The 17885-nt window shown below is 38.2% G+C and overlaps 1 protein-coding gene across 1 annotated transcript in view; it reads left to right on the top strand.

Annotated features, from left to right (window-relative positions):
* The window catches only part of LOC113653315 (metal transporter CNNM4), a 29156-nt gene extending 11437 nt beyond the window's left edge, over positions 1–17719 (top strand). The window contains exons 2-7 of the mRNA XM_027162834.2: positions 1744–1887; positions 2105–2239; positions 3156–3325; positions 8946–9039; positions 13286–13461; positions 15820–17719. Of these exons, the coding sequence (XP_027018635.1) occupies positions 1744–1887; positions 2105–2239; positions 3156–3325; positions 8946–9039; positions 13286–13461; positions 15820–16059 (959 nt within the window). The 3' untranslated portion in view covers positions 16060–17719. The remainder of the gene's footprint in view (positions 1–1743; positions 1888–2104; positions 2240–3155; positions 3326–8945; positions 9040–13285; positions 13462–15819) is intronic.
* Positions 17720–17885: the final 166 nt, after the last annotated feature.

A 17885-nucleotide genomic window follows, 5' to 3' on the forward strand; every position in this document is an offset into this window, starting at 1 on the left:
GGTGATGGGTGAAACTTTTTTTTTATTTTACAAAATTAGGTTTAAAATAAAACGTCCAGTGAAAACCAAAAAGTGCTTAAATACATATATTCGTGGCCTAATCGTTAGAGAGTCTTCTGACTCCTAACTCTGACTCCTAACTCTAAGGTTGTGGGTTCGAGTCTTGGGCCGGCCACGACTGAGGCCAGAGGACAGTTGGACTGTGTGTGCACTTTGGATGGGTTAAATACAGAGAACAAATTCTGAGTATGGGTCACCAAACTTAGCCGTACGTCACGTCACTCTGTTGTTGTCACTTTGTTTAAAAACAATTGATTAGCTAAGAAAGTATTAGGTAATGAATTCTAGTTCATTTTTGGCACAACACTGTAACAGATACACAGTCCATCATTTTGTTATTTACACTACAACGTAAGCCGTACTAAATCTGAATACCTGTGTTGAATTGGGTTACGTTTCTAGGGGTTTATAGGTGGAGCTAGAAGCTTCTGGAGAACAGCTCATTTCCAGACATCGTGACCCCTTCCTGCTGTTTTATATAACACAATTTAATGTTTCAGACTCATTTTTATTTCTTTACCACAGTAATATTTTCTCATTAGTGATATTTACCTGTATTGTGCAATTCTTATTTGTGATCCAGAGAGAATCTGCCATCTTCTCGTATTAGTGTTAGGGTTTTTTTTTTAACTATTATAATATTATATTTATTATAACTCATTATTGTTTCTATATCTGTATTTTTGGCTTTGAAGTAGACACCAACTTTCTAATTTCTGCTCATTAGTTCATTAGATAACTAAAGCCCTATTCGGACGGGATTAGTTTTACGTGGGGACGTGGGGGTAAAGTAATTATTATCAGAGCTTCTCTGTGATTTTAGTCCCGTCCGAATGTGCCATCTCGGTAATCATTACGGACAATGTCAGTAAAGATTACGGCGACTTTTACCTTCTGTAAAAAGGTTCTGAAAAATTACCTCAGGTAATACTAATCCCGTCCGAATAGACCCGCTGTAAATATGTACGGTAAAAAGTAGTTTTTGGTGCGTTTTGCTAGCATGGAGGCGCCATGTTGTCTGTTTGCGCACGTGATAACGGGAAGCAACATCATACGCACATGAGGACAAGGAGGTTACTGTGGTGCGTAAAGCGAGTTACCCCTACCACTTCTGGTAGTTTTACTGAGATGTCTTGTCCCGTGCGAATTGACCAATTAATATTACAGACGTCCTGAGGTAAAATTGCATTACTCCATGTCCCCACGTAAAACTAATCCCGTACGAATAGGGCTTAAGCAACACGTTGTACACATAATGTTGATTAAGGGAATGGTTTCAGATTCTGGATTACACTTTTATTGAGTGGACGCCATTGAATAAACTGTGACTTGCACAATTTCTATGCAATGAATCTGACTGGCTCTGTTTTAGGATTCGGTTTACTTTCCCTGTTCCATAAATTGTCTTCGTTTGAAGCAGAGCCATTTAGCCAGTTAGTGACTTTTATTTTAAAAAGTAGCCCTTCAAGTGCACGTAGTTTCAGCAGAGGCAAAGCGGTTGTTTTTGGAAGAAGAGGAAGAAGCTTGTCAAAGTTTGTAGTTCTCCACACAAACAGCCTAAATTACAAACCCCCTCCCTTACGTTTAACCAATGTACACACCTGGGACTTTTACTACAGGCACAGAAGGCTGAGTAAATACTTTTGCTTAATTTGTGTCATGTATTTTTTTTCTTCCTACTAGGTAAGTCTCACTTGGCCATTGTCCAGAAGGTGAACAATGAAGGTGAGGGCGATCCGTTCTACGAGGTGCTGGGATTGGTGACATTAGAGGACGTCATCGAAGAGATCATCAAATCTGAGATTCTGGATGAGTCTGACCTTTACAGTATGTAATTATAATAAAAGGAAAATTGAAATCAATTACAGTGTTCTGACACGCAGCCTGTTCTACTTGTATGATTACTTGCAACACATCTTTACCTGCTTAGTCACGATGAACATACAAGGCCTCCATTGCATTTTCCTGATGATGTTTACTCACTGTATGTGAGGGAGTTTTGTGGTAATCATTTACACAAGTGTTTCTTTGTGTGTCATTCTAGCTGACAATCGGACGAGAAAAAAGGTGGCGCCCAATAAAAACAAGCGTGACTTCTCCGCCTTTAAGCACGAGAGCGAATCCAAAGTTAAAATCTCTCCTCAGCTATTATTGGCTGCCCACCGATTCCTTTCCACAGGTAACCACTTAACATTTATCTTATAATTGAAGGCAAACAAAGGGACAAAAATGGCAAAGGGTTGAATCCTGTTTTTCTTATTTCTAAGGAAATTATTATCGTAAGGAAGATAGGAGGGAATATTGTGGACAATAATATTGCTTTGATGTGATTGATTGATTAATTGTCAGACAAACATGGCTGTATTTTTTTTAAACATAACATCTAATGAAGCATGTTGTTTAATTTTTGCTCGAATTACAGCAACACCATGATTTATTCACTCATTTGCATGCTTTTGCAATGTCACTATTGCAAAGGCTAAAATTACAGACCTAATACTCGACCTGGAGCACAAATAAACACCCTGAACTTGTTATTACGGCCACAGCAACTCAGAAAATAGTTTCCAGGAGGCACTTGAACCCAGCAGGGCTGTGGTATTTGTGGTCATCCTTTATGAGATCCTCCGACATCCTGCTGAGATTCAGATGGTTAGTGGGTTGCTGGTGGTAACAATCCCCTTATTAGATGGAGTCATGGTGCTGAGAAAAGTGGACGAGCGCAGGCAGGTGGGAGGCAGCGTGGGTACGAGACAGTTTCTGTGGTATGGATGGGGGTTAGGAGTGTGAGGTCACCTTCCTGTTTTAGTGAGGAGCAGGTAAAAAAAAAAGGTCACGTAAAGCAGGAATGTGCATGACATTAAGCTTGACGTGTACACGTTTATCTCTGGAGAAGCTCTTAAGCTTGTTTCCTGTCCTAGTGACTGGAATGTTATGAGATATAGTCCCAGCTGTTTAGTCGAACGAAACACTTAAGTGTAGCTACACGCCTGGACTGAAAAGAGTTCTGCTCTAATGCATTTCAGCTAAACTTAATTGAAATTTACCTCAGCACTCTGTCTTTGTCTTCACTGTTTTCCATCATGTCTTTGCAGAAGCGAATTTATTCAACCAGTCTCAGATCTCTGAGAAGGTCCTGTTGAGGATCTTAAGGCACCCCGACGTCATTCAGGAGATCAAATTCAATGAGAACGACAAGCGATCGCCTCATCATTACCTCTACCAGCGTGGCAAAGCCGTCGATTACTTTATCCTCATACTGCAGGTATTTTTGACCATTACTGACTACTTTACTCAATCCTCAGTGGGAACCCTTGAGGTTCTGACAGGGATTGTATTAAAGGTGAGCTTAGGAGAAACTTTACACTGCGAGCGCGCCCCACACGGCCGAAACGAGAGACAAGACGTTGTCCGTTACTGTCTGGAGGATAACTAGCTTAACTAGTTGATAAAACGAGTGTCCGCAAAATTTTGAATGTTGTTTTGCACTTTCTTATTTATTATTATATGTTGTTTAAATTTTATTTTTAGTGTTAAATAAATAATTGTTAAATGTAGTACAGAGTCTGTGGTCTATCTCACAAAGAAGCACCACCCTAACGCCTTAACTAACAATTTTTCTGTGGGAAAATTTGAACACTGAATACAGCAGATGTTATAGATAGGCAGAAATAAGAGTTGTGTGGACCAAAGCTTTACATACTTAAAATCGCTGATCTGTGGTCTGCCGTAGTTTACAGGAAGCTCTGATCACATAGGAACCTCATTTACAGAGCTTTACGATCTGTAGTTCAATCTGTCAGAATACCTCACACACCCAGACACGGAGAGCTTTCCGAGCCTGTTCAGACTATGCACAGGACTGCAAGCAATATAGTATTCAGAGAGCCGGGTGATGGGATAATGTTTCACTTTGGCTAAGCAGTCAGAAGGAAACACACTGAGATTCCTCTTCATCAGCAGATGGAGCTAGCAGATGGACAATTTCTTTGCTGCAATAATTGAGACCTACAATGATTTTTCTGCTGCTTTATTTAGTGTGAGATACAAGGAATGAGCTTGGAATCTGTAGTACAGACTCCATTTTGTTGGATAAGTTCATTTAAGCTCCACATTGAATGCAAGTGGAATTTGTAATGAGGTGAACTGTACACATTGCGGCATCCATTCTGTGAAGGTTAAACGCAGTTAAAATGAATGATTTGTAAGGAGAGTCAGATGGTGCAGCCATTAGGAGTCTGTGTGATCTGTAGGGAGTGTTTGCCCTCTCTTCCTGAGTCCCAGACTACATGGGCAGAGGACAGTTGGGCATTTCCTCTATTAAACAAACCCCGTTAGGCACAGAACAGCTGTGGGTCAGATGGGTTGGCTTTCGAGCCGTACTGACATTGCCTATAGGCGCTGCTCTTTTATAAACTATCTCACTTACACAGTCAGAGGTACGAGTACGGCTTGGAGCCGGTAATCGGCACACAGCAATCCATAAATCCCATAAATCTTTTTTTTGTGGAGTTCGTTTGAATGAGCAGACCATAGATGACTTTTAAACAAGCTGGAAATCTTAGTAGAATTATTCCAGTAGTATTGGAGGTGTTCTTCTGTCATAAAATATAAGAGCCAATCAGGTTGGAGTATGCAAATCTAGAACATTTGCGTGGGGCTTCCAGAGTTGGGACGTAATCCAGTTTGCATATCAATAAAATCTGGAGTTTGTAGGAATGTGTTTTTGTAATCAATTCCTTATGTATGTTTAAAAAGTGGCTTCTTAATGGAATTTATATAGGTCTGTTTATATGGTTGTGTGTCTTTTTGTATCAAACACACACACACACACACACACACATTCATCTGCAGGTTTGTTGTGTCAATACTATAAATACTCATTAGCCCCCAAGCTCCATCCCCCATAAGTGGTCATAGTGGTCTGCTCTTGGCAGAAAATTACAGGCCTCACAGATGGAGCGATCCATTTAGACTCTGGATTTGGGGGTGGGGTGGGGTTGTTTACATGTAAACATTCCAAACTCTTGAGGCCCACCACTACAGCATGAGTTAAAATCTGAACCAGAGTTAAGAACTGACTAAAGATGTGTGTGTGTGTGTGTGTGTGTGTGTGTGTGTGTGTGTGTGTGTGTGTGTGTGTGTGTGTGTGTGTGTGTGTGTGTGTGTGTGTGTGTAGGACCTGGCTGCTCTTTGGTGTGTGAAGTGATCTTTGCGCTTAAGTGACATATTTACACCGTAACAGTCCAAACGTTTCTCCTGACTCCCTCTCTGTTGATCATTTCCCGTCCTGAGTAAGCGTGTATGTTATTACAGGCGGCGGTAATAGGCATGTTGGGTGATACAGCTTACAGCTCAGTTAAGTTGTTTTCTGTAGACGATATGCAGTTATTATTTTAATGAGTATAATTCCTGTTTTGTATCCCTTTTCTAATTGACTCTATTTTGTCTCAAGGGAGTTTGAGGAGCACAATTAGCTTCCTTGCCTGACGTTTTCTCATCCGAGAGCTGAGAGAGTGTGACCTTTATTAAAGATTAATGCTTTTGTTTTTGAAGGCGTGTTGAGTCTGCGTGACTCTCGACACGCCACAGTCGTTTCTCTTCACAAGTCATCCAGCTGTAGCTCTCTCATCTTGCCTCGTTTTCTGTTTAAACTTATGACAAAGTGTAGCACCTTTTCAGAAACAAACCTTGTCCAACCATTAGAAAAGCGATCCAAGGAGCGTCTATTTTTGGCTGCGCTGGCTTTAATACTTCCTCTGACCTCTTCCTCTGACACGCTGAATCAGAGTACGAACATAAATAAAGCACAGCAAACTGACTGTACTGTTATCACCTGCGCCAAGACCCGTAATTATTTTCCTGTTAGTTATTATTTTGAAAAATATTTTTAGGCTGGAATGTAAAAGCTGAATCTGAGATAAAAGATGGATCTGGATTTGGATGAATACAGGGTTGGAGATCCTAGCAGCAGCACTTCACAGCGGTGCTCCTTAGGAGTTTTAATAAGCTGCTGTAGTGACCTTTACTGGCATTCAGTGAGACTGTGAGAGACTCTCTAACACTCTGTGTCTTGCCCTAATAGGATGATTGCCACATTAATACTTAATAATACTTAATATATAATATCATCTATAAAGGCTAAGAACAAATCCAAAACACACACACTCTCGGGTTGCCCCTGTGTGTCTCGTGTCTCTCACTCACACGCACACATGCACACACACAGGCACACACACACTGTATTATTCATACAGTTAGAATGTCAAAGTCTATACATAATGATTTGCTGAGAGCTTTTAGCACAGTCTTCGATCGTTGGTGAGGTGTGCATGAGATTTTAAAAATACATTTTAATTCTTTCTGATCACCTAATCAGTGTATTTGACTTTATTATGATTAGGCTGTAGCTATTAGAGGTATTTCTAATGCTGTAAAAAATCTTTTTTACCCAGAGGCCAAAAATGGAAATTGCTCCTGTTTGGTTGTGTCTATGTTCAGTTTTGAATGTCTTTGTCATGTCTCACTTTGCAGTGTTTAATATGAAGCTCATATAAGTTTAAAAAGGATTTAAAAACACTTACAGCAAAATTAAAAGTATTAGAGAGATCTGCATTTTTATTTTAATAAATCTTTAATGGAATGCCAGTCCATCACAGCTCATCATGCACACTCTACTTCATACGTTAATTCATAGCTTGGAGCAATTTAGCATAGCCAGTCTATCTTCCAGCATGTTTTGTGAGGTGAGAGTAGAACAGAGAACCTGGATGAAACCCGAGCGGATGTGGGGAGAACCCGAGTCCACATCTCCACACCAGACCCTAACCTGAGCTCTGGATTAAACCCTGAAGTTGTGAGGTGGAGATACTGTCCAGTGCACCACTGTACCACCTGGGTATTTGAATAAGTTCCTAATATGGCTGTGGTCAGAACTTTGAACCAAGGACTAGGAAAACATTGAGTCACTTTTTTCTTGGTCTTGGGATTACTCTGTGTGCTTATTATTGACAGGAATGATCTTTAAAGTTTTCACAATAACTTCTGTTCTGTGCTCACCAGTGTTGCTCCTGATGATGTATTCAAGAAATGTCCTACCGACACTGATCAGGTTCATCAATTTAATAAATGATTCTCACACACAAAACCGAGGACTCAATACATTACGTATAAAACTGTCACATGCCAGAGGACGTGTGATGGAGGAACTCTGCAAGCTCTCGTCTTTAAGGTGGAGTCCATCTGCTTGTTCATGTCAGTGTAAATGACATGGATGATTTATGTTTGATAAACAGGCCATGGGTGGGGAGGGATATAATATACAGAATACCTTTGCTCTCAAACAGTGGGCTAGCAATTACGTTGTCTCTGTCTCTGTGTGTGGGTGTGTGTGAGTGTGTGAATGGTTGTGAAAGTGTTAAAGAAAGAGCGAGAGTGTGATTAAGAAATAGTGTGTGTGTGTGTGTGTGTGTGTGTGAGAGAGAGAGAGAGAGAGAGAGAGAGAGAGTGTCTGTATGTGTTTCTGAGTGAGGGAGTGTGTGTGTGTGTGTGTGTGTGTGTGTTTATTGGGAGGGGGAGCAGATTGTTTTGTCTCAGTAAGGATTAATTGCGCTATGACAATGTTGCAGTTCTCACATTCCCAGCTAAAGCTCTCTTCCCATTGAATCACATAAAACACACACACGCGCACACACACCTGTTTTTGCCACAGGCCTGTTTCTGTCCTTGTACATCGTTCTCTCCTATCCACTAATCTCTCTATCTTTAGCCATCACTTAATGCTGCCTTCACTTGCTCCTCAGATTGTCCTGTTTTCCTCTTCAAAAGTCTCAAAATAGTAATCGAAAATGATTTGCAGTCATGCACTTCAGTGCTAAGTCTTTGTCTTAGTCTTAAGTGCTAAGTCTTAATATTTTGTTATAGTCTACAAATGGACACAACCAAAAGAGATTTAAACGTAATCATTTGGTGTATTTCCTAAACACTGACAACCAGAAACAAGTCGTGTGCTGATGGAGTGCCGTTTCTGGAAACTGAGAATTAAAATAACATCTATATCATGTCAGAACAACTTGAAGAAACAATATTGTACAATTGGGTTGTGTGATATTTTTTCTGTTTGTAATGCATTTCAACTGATTTGAGATCATGAAGAGAGCCTTTTAGGGGTGTGTAATATCAGCACTGCAGTCAGGAACTGCTTGCTGGCAGTGGCAATCATGAACGCTAAGCTGGATCGTGGGTTTTGTTTTTTTGTACAGAAATGTACAGCTAATAAAAAAGTACACAATCCTTTTACATTCAGACTGTGCGCCTGATATTCGCCATTCTGATGCTTCTCTGTGTTTCAGTGTTTGAAGACATCTGAGCTTAGTGAACTTTGTAAACCTGTATAATTTTTTTTGTCAAAATCTTGATCCTTTTTTCTTTTCTGGTAGGGAAAAAAAAGCCATTTCAGGAGCTTAATGTAGGGAAAAATGTCTAATTAATTCAGGCTACGTAATAATTACCATGATGTATTGAGTTTAGATGTTAATTTGAAACCTATAGAAAGTTTTGCATATAGAAATTCTCTCGATTCGCACAATATGCTGACAAACTCTACAGTGACTTTATTTATCATGAAACAATGACATTTTCTACATTAGTCAAATCCTTGGGTTAGTATCACATGACCCTGAGCAGAAATGGAAACTCGTATTTACTGTAATTCCAGGAGCACCTGAACACAGCATGCACATGTTATTGTATACATATTGTAATATGTATAGAAAATATTCATATTGTAATATGTATAGAAAATATTCTTAAATTCTAGTTGTCTTGGTTGTTAATGTGTTTTGTTATTTATTAACACAAACCTTTGTGTGTGTCCGTGTGTCCAGGGTCGTGTGGAGGTGGAGGCTGGTAATGAGAATATGAAGTTTGAGACAGGGCCTTTCTCCTACTACGGTGTCATGGCACTTAATGCTACATTAGGTAAGTGGGACTGATACACACACATGCGTGCACACACGCACTTCTCTTTCAAACCCCCTTACAGACAACGTGCCTCACGTACTGCTGAGTGATTCCCACTAAATAGACATTTTTCTGGAGTTAAGTGAACATTAGAAGATTTTTTTCACAAATAGTATTAACAAATTTAGCCTAAAACAGTCATTTTGTCTCATAATCCATATTTAATCCACCCAAAGGGCCACCCATCATCATCAGAGCATGGGAAACGCACACTACATGAATCTGAATCACCCACAATGTGTGACTGCCACCTAGTGGTCTGAGTTAACACGCCATACATTTTCTTCACTTCCAAGAAAACTGTGTCGCTTTTTTTCCCCCCATTTCTTTTGTTTTCCTCTTTGTAACTGTCTTCTCATACATTCTGTTTTCCATCTTTACATGGAAACTTTCTCTGTCTGAACGCGCCATCGTGTCTTACAGCTCCTCCTTCCCTCACTCCCTCAGGAAAGGTTTCTCGTCCTCGACACCTCTCTCTAATGAGGTGTTCTATCTTCTCCCGTTTTCCAGGTAACCTCAAGTGTGTGAGTTCTCGAAGCGCACACTGGGATTATTAACGCCTGTGGTAGCAGCCATGCATCCTTTTGGCCCTTTTAACTCCTAATCCTTAAGATTACTAAATAGGGTGATGGAGATGATCCTTGAACGGCATGAAGTTTAAAACTAATTTAAGTTCAATGAAGTGCACATATTCATATACATCATCTTCATGTCCTTCCTTTGGTGGTTTAACTCTTTGTGTTGATTAAGGCACTGATTACTTTTTTGCATGTCAGCTCATGTCCATGTCACATTTACGTTTACAACATTTGGCATCCAGAGAAACATACAAAATTTCTTTGAAGTCTCTATTAATGAACACATTAACACTGGGTCATTATGTTACAGAGGGTCATTAGGTTATAGTTTCAGGAAACTATCAACCTAAAGAAAAGGAAAAAAGGTTTCAGGAAAAGGTTGGTGTTCACCCACTATGTAAAGCGTCTTATGTCGACATTTTTGGCTGATTGTACATGACTAGAAGCACATAGAAACTGGGATTTAATAACGATTAGGACCAAATTAATTTCTTTCTAACACTATTGGTACTTCTATAATACTTTTATATGTCACATACATAAATCATACACAGTATAACATGCACTGACTTGTATTTTAGGAATCTTCATAGTAAATTTAAAAGTAAAATTAAATGGAAATAAAGTGGAATAAGCTATACAATAAATGGATTTGGATGGACAAGATAAATAAACAGACAAAATCTAGAAAAAATATGTAAAAAATATAGCATGAATGTACTACAATGACTTTTTATAGCTTTTTAGTTCCAAGTTAGTTTCTTTTCTCATTTACATTATAGCAGAATTAAACATGTTCCAACCAATTATTTTGTTAAATTTATATATTTGTTATTAGTCATGGATGTAGCTTGTTCGCCATACACTGGTTATTACTACAGATACGGTACTATATGAAAACAAACCTGTTATTCATATTACACCATCATTGTCAAAGCTTCTGTTCTAGAAATTAAAGCAAAACTTTCTTACTAATCAGATTCGAGAATTTAGCTTCACTGTGTTATAAGTAAAGAGAGGGGGGAGCAATATGTAATAAAATTCTACAAATGTCCTATTCATGGAAATTGATAAACTCCCACTCTCTCATATCAATACATTAAAGCAATCCCAGTGGAGCTAACTTGTTCCTGATCTATTTACCCATCACTATATAATAATGTAGAGTAAATAAGACGATGGAGACATCCGTAGCATTTGTTTGAGTCTGAATTCCGCCAGTAGAGGGAGCTAGATATTGTATATGAAGATATTCTTTTAAAAATGGTAATTAGTACACTGTAATAGCATCATGATTCAATTGTGGACACCTCAGCAAATGTGTGTCGTCTTCTTTTTACTGTGTCACAGCACAGAAAGCTCATGAAATGCTACTTTAAATACATTTACTGTTACATAAATCATTTCACATTCGTAAAACATTATAGACTCAAATTGCAGCACAGCAGCAAAAGACAGTAGCGACTATCATTAGCAACAACAGACAATAGCGACTATCATTAGCAACAACAGACAATAGCGACTAGCATTAGCAACAACAGACAATAGCGGCGACTAGCATTAGCAACAAGTTAGCCAGAGAGATACACTTTCTTCACTTTTCTCTTTTGACTCCAGACAAAATCAGACCATATACACATATTAACAACTCTACACAATGCTTTTATGTAGAAAACACACATTCATCCTAGAATTCTTATTGAACATTAATGTAAAACACCATATATTGCTGCTGTTTTTGTCAATGTTGTATATATTATTACATTTATGATATTTAACAGAAGCCTTAATCTTTTAACTTTCTTTTAATGTGACATACATTTTTCTAACTGCTGAGCTATTGACAGTTAAGGGACTTGTCCATTAGTTGTCAGATTGAATTCACCACCATCCAATTAGTAGGGCAACACATTAAACACTAGACTACCACATTTCCCATAGTAATACAGTATTGTTGTAATACTGTAAGAATCCACAGAGTGTCCTGTTTTACCTACCACGAAGTTGCCTTGCTTGAAAATAGCAGTTGATGCTGACGTGGCATTAATAGAACGTTAAATAAATTAATAAACAAGCTTGTCAGAGGACAAAAGTGAGTAGCATCACATCAAGCTTGCCAGCTAATGTAAGAGATACCTCAGAGTCTGGTCAGTGTTATTGATTTATACAAATTTTCTTCATATGCACCGATCTAAAGCCGGTGCTGCTATAAAACCCGTGTAAAAGTAGAGAAGCGGTGCTTTTACCATGTACACCGTGTGAGCAGCCATGTTGAATTAATGTTGCTATGGAAACAGGGTTCGAAGCGATCAGTCGATTTTGGAATTGATATGTTTTTTGTGACTTATGTGTTGTTGATTTCATCTCAAACACAGTATAATAGTAAACTGTAGTTTTGATCTTTCTGTAGAACTTTCTGTAGAGCCTCAGGGTCTCTCACATGTTTTTTTACATATCAACATTAGTTTTTTCTGGGTTATCCAGTTTCCTCCCACCTCACAAAAACAAACCAGTAGGTGAACTGTGTGTATGTGTGTGTGCATGTGATGCCATACATGAATTCATGTGTATTAAAAATAATATAGATTCTCATTATTTGAGGCTTGAGACTTCCACTGCTACCTGTTTTTTTTTTTTTTTTTTAAACCCAGTTAGTCCATTGAGTTTTGCCTTTCATGGGCTCATTTGCACCAAATGCAAATCAGCTGAGACGTGCACATGCCTGGTAATTTACAGACAATTGATGTTCAACAACAAAAACATGCAAAGAAGGAGAAATTTATCCATCCATCCATTTCTGTACCGTTTATCCTACACAGGGTTGCGCTATGTCTGGAGCATATTCCAAGGGCCTCGTGGCACAAGCGCACACACACACACACACACACACACACACACACACACACACACACACACACTGCAGACAGTTTAGAGATGCCGTTCAGCCTATAGTGTGTGCCTTTGGACTGGGGGTGATAACCAGAGTACCGAGAGGAAATCCCTGAAGAATGACAAGAACGTGCAAACACCACCCACACAGGCCAGGGAAGGGAATTAAACCACCAAAATCCAAATTTTATTTATTTCAAACATTTACGCACAAGTACTGAAACCTTGGGGAACATTTAACCTACACTTCTTTTTTAGTTGTCAGTGCACTGGCACACACTTAAAAATGGCTTGTAATTGTTATTACCCAGCATGCATCTGTGTCAAAAGCACCGACCTGCATGAGCTGCATGAGAAACAACTTTTATTGCTCTTCTAAATACCAAGAACAACCTGGTCTGCTCACTATATATACTTTATAGTATATAATACTATCAATTTAAATTTTTGCTTTTTATTTATTTCCATTTACTGTTACATAAATGTTATGTTTATTAACCTGAACTAATATTTAAGCTCTTGTAGGATGTCAGATGTGTCTTTAAGTGTTTACTCTGAATTTTCTTTCGCTCTGGCTCTGTAATGGCTCTTGACTTGTTATGTAGTGGTGTGAGCATACGTTTTGTATGAGTGAGTAAACATAACTTGTATCTTACTAAGCCTGGACTATGTGTGTGAAATGAATAAGGATGTCAATTTCATTATATATAAAATATTTCATTTTTTATGCGTTTCAGAGTTCCGTTCACCGTCTCGCATCAGCGGACTAAACCGTTCGTCATCTCTTAACTGCACGGATCGCTCAGAGTCGCAGTCCATCAGTGGTAGCAACACACAGCTGAACAGCTCCCCAGCCGCACATTACGTCCCCGACTTCAACGTTCGTGCGCTGACTGACCTACAGATAGTCAAGGTGAGAATAGAGATTTGAATCGAATTCTTCACAGAAATCATCACTGAAAATTTATGTACGTTTATGGCATCAGACATGATTTTGGCTTGGAGATGTCATAGCCTAGTGGTTAAGGTGTTGGACTTCTGCTGAGAAGGTTATGAGTTCGAATCCCAGGTCCACCAAGCTGCCTCTACTGGGCCCCTGAGCGAGGCCCTTAACTTTAAATTGCACAGTTGTATGAAATGAGCTAAAAATATAAGGTTGGGTGCACGATGTTTGAAAGCCAATGTTGACATTTGAAATCACCAAAACGAACACGCCCCCTAACCCAAATGGGTGTCACCCCTGTTTTGACAGCTGCCCCAGCAAGCCAAGGGGATATTTTTATCAATAAATCAACTCAATGAGTAGTACTATGGTAATACAGGTCAAATGTGTTTTTGTAGTACTGTGTGTTGTACCGTGAAAGGATTAGCTCCGTTTCACGCGGAAGACGACATTCAACACCTAGAACCCGAGGAAGAGGTAACGACAGAGGCTAATGTCAGACATGGGCACTGAACACACTCTCTGCCACATATTGACAAGACACGCTCCTTTCTGCTAATTGGCTACACGTTTGTTTTGTTTGACGGCCCGACTCAGTTTTCTGAAGCATTTTTCAAACATCGTGCACCTCACCTTTAAGTCAGTCTGGATAAGGGCATGTGCAAAAATGCCCTAAATGTAAATGCTTTTAAGTTTATATCAATGCATACATCCATACAGGTGCTCTACGTCACAGAGGTCACTAAGAATATCATCAGCTGTATTTTTACCAGCAGAAGTCTATAGATTTATTCGGGACAGAACACGTTAATAATGACACGTCAATCGTAAATAGACTTTTATTTAGTGAATTTGTAGAGTAGCTCTAGTTGCAGTTCCTATTTTTGACCACTAGGTAGAAATTCGCTAGTAAATCTTTGTTCATGATTGTGAGTGTGTGTAGCAACTGAAGAGTGATATGTTGAGAGGCCGATTTATACGGTGGACCACTGCTACAATCCTGTAAAATTATTAGCCATCCTAAATGTTAAACTAATTGTTTTATTTTTTTTTAGTTCAGCTCTTTAATGAATTTGAGCTTACATACATCTCATTTATAGTCGTTTCAGTGTGTAAATCAAATAAAAACGATGAGGTTTTAGAGAGATTTAGCCATTTTTTAGAATCTGAATCACTTACTGAAGAGTAAACCTTTAAACATTTCTATGGATTTATCTGTGGTCTGAAACATGGGTGTGGAAAAATACTGCAAAATGATTACATTTCGTACGACTAGTTTACATTTCCTCAGAAAAATATCAGTGAATACATAGATACATCAGATTTTAAACTTCAATTTTTAAAAGAAAGTTGTTGTTTTTTCTCTCGGACACAGACTAATTCCACATATGATTCAGATGAGCATCATGAAACAGTTTAATCTGTTGTAATCTGTCTAACCACTTTAAATTCACATACTGGAAATTTAACTGGAATTGCAGTTGAACAGATGTTTTTTTTCACGTAATATTTTTAAGTGAGTTGAATCAGCTATATAGTCATCGTCTGAATAATGATTTCAACGTGCTGCAATGATTGCTTTGATTGCTTTTCTTGTCGAAAGATGTTGCATAGTCATCTGCTGAGAAGTTGTAATTTTTGATCATTTTAACCGGTTTGTATCGTTTGATTTATTTTCACAATCAAGATTCCCTTCAGCAATCTTGTTTTGCCGTTTCAGTTCACCTGATTCATTTCAGCAGTCTTAATTCATTTGATTCATATTCGTTTCATTTGATTCACTTCGGCAGACTTATTTCACTTGAGTGATTTTTGCAGTTGCATTTTATTTATTTGAGATAAATGTTTCATTGAATTAGATTGAAACTGTTTGCTTCGAATCATTTAGCTTTCTTGGTCTAATAGGATTGTTTCCTCGACACCTCACAGACTCGCGCACAGTTCTTTAATGATCATCTGTAAATCTATCCCTCAGAGAACGTCTTATTTTAATGTTGACGACAAAATAACACATCAACCACAGTGGAAAAGTTCAGAAAAGTTTGACCAACTTACAGCAACAAATTTAATACTCTTTCATTCCAGTATACCCTAATTTAATTCTAAATTTATCCTAATTTAAAACCCCAATTTAATCCAAATTGATATATATTTTTTTTTACTTAAGTGCATGTAAAAGTTCTAAAAGCAGCTGAGTTAATACCCAATTAACTATGCTAAATGCTCTCTCTCTCTCTCTCTCTCTCTCTCTCTCTCTCTCTCTCTCTCTCTCTCTCTCTCTCTCACACACACACACACACACACACACACACACACACTCTTTCTAAGATCACTCGGTCGCAGTACCAGAACGGTCTGATGGCATCTCAGTTGGACAATTCTCCCCAGTCTCCAGACAGCGGACAGATGCGTGTGGAGAACAACAGCACGGTGTCTCAGTCTCCATCTGACAACACGCTCACACTCCCTATGACAGACACGCCACCAGACGAGCACACGTCACTCCTAAACGAGCAGAACTCCCTGTCTACTCGGCAGACCATTAACAGCACACAGAGCGAGATCTGATTCTCATGCACAACTTTCCAACAGCATGCTAGAGACCACCATCCAATACACTACTTTACACACACACACAAACACACTTTCCAGCCTGAACAATGAAACTTGCAGACGTCTGAATTACTGACACATACACCCATATAATCTATTTAACTTTCTGATATTCTTCAGTTGTACAAATTTAAAGCTGCCAAAATGAAGGGCAATTGGATGGAGAAAAAACTGGATGGAGAAAAAACTCTGTGATTGCACTGAGAAGTTAAGTCTGGATGATGGACTGAGTTGTTTTTTGAGCAAACAATGCATCTGGGCATTTTAAAGACTGAAATTTTTTATAGAATGAATATTTGTTTAGAAAGCCAATGTTTAATTTTCTGGTGTTCAGAGGAAGAGTGGGGCAGTTCGTGAGGAAAGCTGAAACCTATGTGAAATAAGTGGTCCAGTAAGACTACAGATTACAGGAATATTCCAGCGTTTTTCAGATTAATCTCTATCCACTGCATGTGTAGTGTATGAGCGAGGAGCACAGATAAGAATTTTAATGCAAGGAGAATTTATCTTGGAAAAAACTGTATTTATATAAAGGAAGTGCAATTGTCAGAATGTTGAAGAACAACTATACAGTATAACGCATTTTTGATGACAGTTGTAAATTAAGCACATTGGATTGTAGTTTAATATCATAAGTCAACGGTTTTTCTGTGAATTCTTTTAAATAGTACCAGGAAATTAGTCCAAATTCTTGACTGTAGTAATCTCGGCTGTGCTACAAATGTGATCAGAGGAGATTTATTTGAAAACGCTGAGGCAGTTACTTTTTTAGATACATGTGTGTATTCATGTTCATGCTCAACTGTTTTAAAGAATCTTCATCTTTAATCCTAATCGCACCAAAATCCAAGATGTATCTCAGGGAGACAATAAGCACCACATCTATAAATCTATATGTTAAACAATTCTCTGTTTTTCATTATACAGTATAAAATAGAATAAGTGACCAAAAAAAGAGAAACTTAAGCATGTTGAAGTTTCATCTTGTATCGAGTCCCCGTATTTGCCTACTGTAAGTGAACTTTCTAATGTTTTTTGACCATCTGTTCATATTTAAAGTGAATCACTGTACAAGCAGTGAGTCTAACTGTTGACTTTCCAGTGTCTGTGGAAAATGCATAAATAAGCTTTAAGAATTGAACTTGAAGATAACCCAAAAGACACACACACACACACACACACACCCTTATATACTGTATTTATTTGACGTATAATTTCAAACTGTATATTTTCTTGTGAAAATGTCATTTTTTTTCTTTGTCTTTATTTTAATTTTTTTAAATGTGTTTTATCGTTCTTGCCTTGAAGATATAATTCAGATCAACAGCATGTCTCGGTACTGAAGCATCACATCGTATCACATTTCTGGTCCAATTAAAAGACAATCCGTTGTTGCATCCAAACCAAAAAGATCTTTATTTATACAAAATTAACTCAGAGTCCTGGAAATAATGATATGTTTTGTTTTTTTTTTTCTTGCTCTAGCCTTTTATTTTTTTGGTTTTGTTTTCACTGTGAGGGTTTTATTTTGCTTTATACCAAATCTGGAAAAACTCACCCTAAACAGCCTGTATGCAGGACAACAGTCTTAGCCAAATAAATACCAGAAAACTGATATCTTCTTTATGACCTGTGATCTCTGTTTATCTGAAAAAAGTAGAGAGCAGTTTGATTTTTCACTGCTCCATGGGTTTTGTGGGTTTAATCTAGATGCTGCAAATTTTCTGTGTTTAATCTAGAGTCTGCTAGATTTCCAGGTTGTTTGTTGTCTATTTAATGTT

The sequence above is a fragment of the Tachysurus fulvidraco genome, chromosome 9 (genome assembly GCF_022655615.1).
Source record: "Tachysurus fulvidraco isolate hzauxx_2018 chromosome 9, HZAU_PFXX_2.0, whole genome shotgun sequence".
Lineage (NCBI taxonomy): Eukaryota > Metazoa > Chordata > Actinopteri > Siluriformes > Bagridae > Tachysurus > Tachysurus fulvidraco.